General features: G+C 31.9%; 1 protein-coding gene across 1 annotated transcript; it reads right to left on the bottom strand.

Moving 5' to 3' along the window:
• Positions 1-4,503: 4,503 nt before the first annotated feature.
• On the bottom strand, positions 4,504-6,472 carry LOC126723827 (uncharacterized). Its single transcript, XM_050427732.1, has 3 exons — positions 6,332-6,472; positions 5,135-5,800; positions 4,504-4,944 (listed from the first exon to the last, which is right to left on the bottom strand). Exons 2-3 carry the CDS (start codon positions 5,724-5,726, stop codon positions 4,793-4,795), a joined length of 744 nt encoding a protein of 247 aa, XP_050283689.1. The 5' UTR covers positions 5,727-5,800; positions 6,332-6,472; the 3' UTR covers positions 4,504-4,792.
• Positions 6,473-7,455: the final 983 nt, after the last annotated feature.

Below are 7,455 nucleotides of genomic sequence, written 5' to 3'. Positions count from 1 at the left end.
GTTAATCAATTGAGTTACAAGACTCTCAACAAAAATAAACTATCTTAATCACAATTACACAATATAATATCTCACATCATATATATTGTTTTGTTAACACTTTTATACCTCACATTTTACTAACAGAATGATGTAGTTATGACCTTTTACATGGTTGATGACTTGAACTTTCCAAGCCCAATGAATCAAATTGAAATTTCATGTAAATATCTAAGACTAACAATAAGACTCTCGGCAAAAATAAACTATCTTAATCACAATCACACAATATAATATCTCACATCATATATATTGTTTTGTCAACACTTTACCTCACATTTTACTAACAGAATGATGTAGTTATGACTTTTTACATGGTTGATGACTTGAACTTTCCAAGCCCAATGAATCAAATTGAAATTTCATGTAAATATCTAAGACTAACAATAGGTGTTTTTGACTTTTGCCCCTTTATTTCACGTTCATAGTAATAGTTTTTCTTAATTTTGGTTAGACAGCACTTTGAAAGTTTCTCGAGTCTTGACCGTGACAAGGGAAAAGACCCTATTTTCAAAATATCATGACTACTGACTAGACTTGTTGACAAGAAGAATTTGAAATTTTTGTACTAATAAAAGTAGGAAAAATATCTCAACTTTCATAAAAATTGAAAAAGAAAAAAGAAAGGGAGAAGGAAATTTATATCAAAATTAAAAACAAAATAAAACTTACAAGTTCTTTGCCAATGTTGTCTTATAGTGATTACTATATGCTTTCAGTATGTTTATGCGTTGGAGCTTTTTCTTCTCTTATTTTTATATATACTTCTTCTTTCTACTTTTTACCTAAGGCTTTATGGAATTATTAAGTTATTTTTAGCTTATTCATATTTGATGTGTGTTTGGAAAGAGATTATAAGCTAATTTTTTAGCTTTTATGTACCGCCTTTTAAAACTTCGTTTTTTTTTTTTTTTTTTTTTTTTTTCCTTCTTATAATGTATTATCGTTATTTTTAAATACAAGTATATTTTAGCACACTTTCAACAAAAAGTTTTTAGTAAAAAGTCAAATAAGTTATTCTCGAACAGATACAATTACATATTAAATTTTATTGTATTTTTTAGAAAATATATTTAAATTTTTTATCCAACTTATTTTTAAAACCCAATAAATAAATAAAAGCTCTCCCAAACTAGTATTTACATTCAAAGAAGTCAAACATGTCGACTCCTAGACCTAGAGTGATCTAGCCCAATAAATTTAAATTTGTACGTGGAAAGAAACTTTACAAGAAAGATTAATATTTGTGGCAAGGTCTCGTGATAGGAAGTATCAAGCATCCAAGGCTTGGTCATATCTTCATTGAGGCCAACAACCAAATTTTAAAACAAAAAACAGAACAGTATGAACGATTTAGTTGAATGTGTAGCTGTTAAGGTTAGGAGAGAAAACAAGATGGATTTAGGGTTTGTTAAGATACTGCTTATTGCTGAAAATTGAAAATACTGTAGCAAAATAATTTTTAAATATGAATAGTACCGTGTGGGACCCAGTTTTAAAGGTTTTTTTTTACTGAATTCTGTACTTGCAAGTCCCGTGAACAATGCACGTGACCCACCATTTTTCAACAAAATACAAAAACGCATGTTCAACGTGCGTTCCAAACACACACTCAATGTGACTTGCATGATTGCAAAATTTAAGTTTAGGACAACTTTTTTGTTTGAAAAAGAAGTTTAGGACAACTTGAAAGGCGATAAAGTTTAGCCTGCAAATTAATATGCATATTAACAACTACAAATACACATATATCATGGCTTTGTTCTCCAAGTTGAAGCTCAATCTGCGATTTCCAGCTCATGAATGAACTTTAATGAGCAACTTTACAGATAAACATGGCATTAGATATTAATTTAGTATACCAAGCATGTGGACTGACTTGAACAAATGCGTGTCGTGTGAGCGTGTATTAAGTGACACATTTGGTGTTTACTAGGTCGAACTGCGTTACATAAGTGATTACAAATAAGCCTCGATTCCTAAGCCATAATCCACTAATTTGGATCAAAGTTATCACATTAAAAGCCAGTCATTAAACATTATATCTCAACCCCCACGTTACTTGATCCTAAAATTCTCTCAACCCCCACATTAATACAACCTCACCTGCGACTACGTGTGAATATCAATGCTCTTGACACTATCTATTTGACTATCCTTCTTTACTCCTATTGCTACAGTAATGGTCACAACAAAATTAAGACATAAGGAAAGATAACATTATAAAATAAGACATGGTATAAGCAAAATATAACATTAAGACATAAAGAAAGAAAAAGATGATATCAAAAGTCAGTTTTACTCAATGTATTAATACTTGCCTGAGTGTATTTGCCATCACTTACCAGGAAATTAATTGGCAGTTTGAGGCAATGTTCAGAGCCAAGATTTAAAAAGTCAAACATATTTTTTTTTTCCTGATAATTTTCAAAATATATATTATAAAGATTAGAGGGCAAAATACAAAGGCATGAAATATGCATTTTCTGTGTGTTACAAGCTAAACATCAGTTTATGGGTACAAGTGATGTTTTCAAACATTTTGATGGCCATTCATTATTTAAAAATAAATAAATAAATATAAATATGCCTAAAAATATTAGTTAACTAGTTAATTATCATGTCCCCACTGTGTATTGTCATGATTTTTCAAAATTCATTGTGCTCTCCATGTCTTGGGTCGAATCCTGTTAGATGTTCTATAAAATGAAACCAAATCAAGTCAAATGAACACTTGGTACAAATATCAATCAAACCAAAGAAGAATGAAACCAAATAAAGTAAAATACCCTCCAAACCAAATCAAGTAAATAAGAATATTGTATTATTAAAAAGAAAAAGAAGAAGGTGGTATTACATGTTTCGGCTACATGCATCCACCCTCTCACATGGGATGAGTCCCACAAGTATAGGGTCCACTCTCATGTGAGAGGGTAAATATAAGTAACCGAAGCCTGATAGATTTCCAAAAAGAGAAGAATGGGAGGTCCCTCTCCATCTCCCACCTCTAGGACAAAATCCCAAGAAAGAAGGGAAGAGATGGTAAGGGTCCATCTCAATTACGAAAAGCCAACTCCACGAGTGAAATTGTGAGTCAAAATTTTATATCTCTTGGAACAAAAATAAAATCCCAGCAAAGTTGGGAAGAGAGAGTAGATTAAATTTCTTTGATAGTTGGCTCAAGAGACAAGAGTGGGAGAAATGGATATTGCACTGCTTCAGAGAGATGTTAGTCTCCTCAAAAAAGACAAACTTGAGCTTGTGTTCGAGTGCCAGATTTGCTGCTTACAGAGCAGCTGAAACTTCACCAATCAAAGGGTCAGATGGAGTAAACTGGATTGTACAAACAGTAACTCACCTGAATCGTCTCTACAAACAACCACTGCAAAAGCTTTACTTAGGCAAATAGCAACATCAAAATTATCATAATCTCGGTCTCCATCAGTCTCCACCATATTCTTTATGGAGGAAGAAAGTGTCATTTGAGCTAGAACTCAATGAAAGACTACCTAGATTTTTATTTATTTTATTTTTGCATAACTACCATCTAGATTTTATAGTACACACAAAATGAAAAAAACTCTAAAATTTCTGGGTTATGATATAGAATTGATAGACCTATATTTATCCACCCACCCCCCCCCCCCCCTCCCCCCTAAAAAAAGACCCTGAGAGACCTATAATTAATAAAAGAGCACAGAGTGGTGGTAATTTGTACTACCAGATCAAACTCAGTTAGCTTTTATCATAATCATAGGCTGCTTCTTCTTTTTTTGTTTATAAATAACGTATTTTATTAAAGAAAATATAATCATAGCCTACTTCTATAAATCATAGTTGTGATCTAAGATCCTCCTTCCTAAATTAGTAAATTTTTATCATTAAGGAAAAATTATATCATCAGTTTATTTACAAATTCCCTAAGCCATAATCCACTAATTTTGATCAAAGTTTTGATATTAGAATCAGCTAGATCCACACTGAATTATTTTTCAGATCACCAATCAAAACTGTAACAGCACAAAGGGAGATAATACACCACAGTTTTAATTGTCAACTCAGATTGGTAAACAGCATATAGATGACATGCTGGCATAAAATTAAAATTAGTGAACTTTAGGCTGACAACGGCTAAATTTTTAACACAAGGGAAAGAGAAAAGAATGAAAGGCTTGAGACATTATCAAAGACCAATAATACACAAACATAAACACATGCAAATCCATATTCACGCACAAAGTGTAGAATAAAAGCTCACATATTTACAGCCAAACATAGTGCATACAGAACAATTAGATTGTGGAAAGAAATGGTCTAAAGATTATTCACATCTTCAAATTTTAAATAGCAAAAGGATATTAACTATGAGGCTCCAATTTATCACTAAATGAAAATCAGCATTTGACATAAGCGTAAAATTAGCATATATAAATAAGTACACTATTAAGAATGGACACAGACCAATTGGTAGAGTGAAAGGACGTAGACTACTAACTCTCAATGTTTAATAATCATAAGGTAGCAATGTCCGTAGCAGTAAAGGCAGTTATGTACATTATATGTATTTCGGGAGAATCCAAATTAGATTCAGATATTTGACATTTTCCAACAAGGGCAATGATCCTAAGTTGCTCTGTATCTCTCACAGAGAAAAGCTTCAGAACAACTTAAAGACTAGAAAATGAGAACAAGTATAATTTTTAAAGATGATCGGCTTCAACTCCATATCTCATTAACTCTGACGCATAGCTCACTATGTCTCAGAACTCATGACAGATCTTTTAGTTTTCTGAAAATTCCAACTTCTCCATTTTATGTTGCTTAGCCATCCAAAATCAGTCACAGCTTGTCCAGACTGTAGCTTCACGAGGTGGCTTCTATAAGGTATTAGTATATTCTTGAGACCTGCCAATCATGAGGACATAACAATCAGAACAATAGCAAAAGGCAAAGTGATCAATACCAATAAAGAACACAACCTCCCCCCACCTCAACAAAGAATTAAATAACAAAATATGTCATTTTTTTTTTGGTGTGCTTAATCATAATGCAATGTATACCATACTAAAGAACAGGGTTTTGATGAAATGAATACCTGTAATGCACATCGTCTTATAAAGATTAGCAATACGAGCATCTCCTTTTGTAGTCATATGTGGCCTCTCCAAGCACTCAAGAAACACCAAGTCAGCCTTCAGCAGCTCGGCCTGATCATGACTGTCATAACCAATATCGTGACAATAGCAGCAGAAGTCCAACCAATCAATTGGCCTCTTGTCCCAAACTAGAGACCCATGGTCTTTCCCACTCGACCAATTAGGTCCACAATAATGTCCATACCGTGGGAACAACTGAGAAAGAAATGCTCTTGCACCTGTATGCCATGGAACCCTAGAAACATATGGTCTGAAGCGTAAAGCCACAACGCCTTCATTGTCAATAGCCCCGCGGTGTCGCGCTCGCCTCTTTAACCCTCTATTGATGGTAGTTGGTGTTCGAATTTTATCTCTAGCATTGAATGCCCATGGAAAAAATGAAAGCAGGGACCATTGCCACAACTTGATATCAAAAAGAGCTTTTTGTTTAGGTTGCTCAACTATGGCACTCATGGAACTAAGGGTTGTCACTGAATCATTGTTTGGTTGGGCCTTAAACCATGGAAGACCACCAAGAAACCCGAAATCCATTGTTGAGAAATTCAAGATGTCATCAAATTGAACAATTTAGCCACAATAGAAACCTTACACATTCAGTTTTTAACCTGCCACCAATATTACACAGCTATATATCAAGAAGAGACCACCAATATGGAAAATGGGTCAACAAATCAGCAAAAACCCATTTATTTTCTAGGCTTACCAAAGCTAAAAATCAAATCTTTGCACAAAAAAATTCAATTGGGTTGAAAAATTATCACAACCCATCATTACTCTACATGGTAGTATACCTTCAAATTAATAAAATCACCATTCAAGTCACAAATCATTAATGAAAAATACGAAATTCACAAATTCTTGATCATTTTAACAGGTTGTTCACTCAAACCTTGTTAAGGACGAGAGAATTCAACAAAACTAGTAAATTTGAAGTTGATATGCTTTAAATTATATCAAAACAAAGAAGAAGAAAAACTACAACTCTAAAGTTGTTTCATTCTTTTGCTCTCCAGCGTTTTCTCAGCGAGGAACCAAACAAGATGAATATGGAAATATTACACGAAAGGATACAAATATATAAGAAAAAATGAAGAATCAGAGAGACATAAACATTAGTATATTTGGGAAGAACTTACTTTTGTTGATAATTCATCGACTACTGACAGTTAAAGAGGTCCTCAAATGCGTTTAGTTGAGAGAGAGAGAGTTTTTAAGTTTTTTGAGGGAGAATTATATATATATATAGTATTTTATATTTTCTTATTTTCTTATTTTTTGTGGGTGAAGTGTGGACTTGACTGGATAAGGTAGACTAAAAATGTACTTTCATTTTTAAAAATAAAATATACTAAAAAATAATTTTTTTTTTCATTTTTAATTAAAATAAAAATATACTAAGAAAATAAATTTCAAAAATTTATTTTTTATAATGGTTAAATTGGCAAAGAGTGATTTTGATTACAATAAAAATAATGTTTGTAATGAGCTCAAATAAAATAGATGTTACATTGATCATAATTTCCTACCTCAACCAATTATGAAAAAGTTCAAAAAATTTGTTATGCGGAAAGCATTACTTAGAATGTATGACCACTTGATTTTGGGGCAAAGAACTAGGACTTTTTTTTTTTGGTGTGTGTGTGGTAGAACTAGGACTCTTTTTATTTCTCTTTATTTTTGTGGAAGAATTAGGACTCTTTTTATTTCTCATTTTAATTTGTTTATAATACTATTTTATCACATTTTTAGGTTAGGAAACTGTTACTTATAAGTTATATTTTGAAAGACTAAGTGTTCATTTGGGACGGGCTAAAATTTTCAGCTTATTTTTGTTACTATTTATGGATTCCACTGTACTTTTTGATACTATTTATAGATCCCATTGTACTATTCAGCTTATTTTTCAACTTTTTTTACATTTTCAGCAAAAAAATTTCAGTTTCAGTTAAATAAACTATTCCCAAATGAACCCTAAGTCTCATGTACGTTCTAGCCCAAAAAAATTAAAGACCATTGTAATAGTTTATTATATAATCTAAACTTAAGACCGTAAATTATACGAATTAATTATAAGAACTTGAGCTTAGTTTGAGAATAACTTATTTATATTAATATATTTATCAAACTAGCTTGGTGATGAGGTCGAATTCAACTCGTGTTTAAAATAAAATAAAATAAATCAATCTTAAAATTTTAATATTCAATTTAGCTAAACTCAACCCCTAGTTTGACATAGTGCACTTTAGATGTTCAACACATG

The sequence above is a fragment of the Quercus robur genome, chromosome 1, assembly GCF_932294415.1.
Source record: "Quercus robur chromosome 1, dhQueRobu3.1, whole genome shotgun sequence".
Lineage (NCBI taxonomy): Eukaryota > Viridiplantae > Streptophyta > Magnoliopsida > Fagales > Fagaceae > Quercus > Quercus robur.
This window is presented reverse-complemented; position numbering and strand designations above follow the sequence as displayed.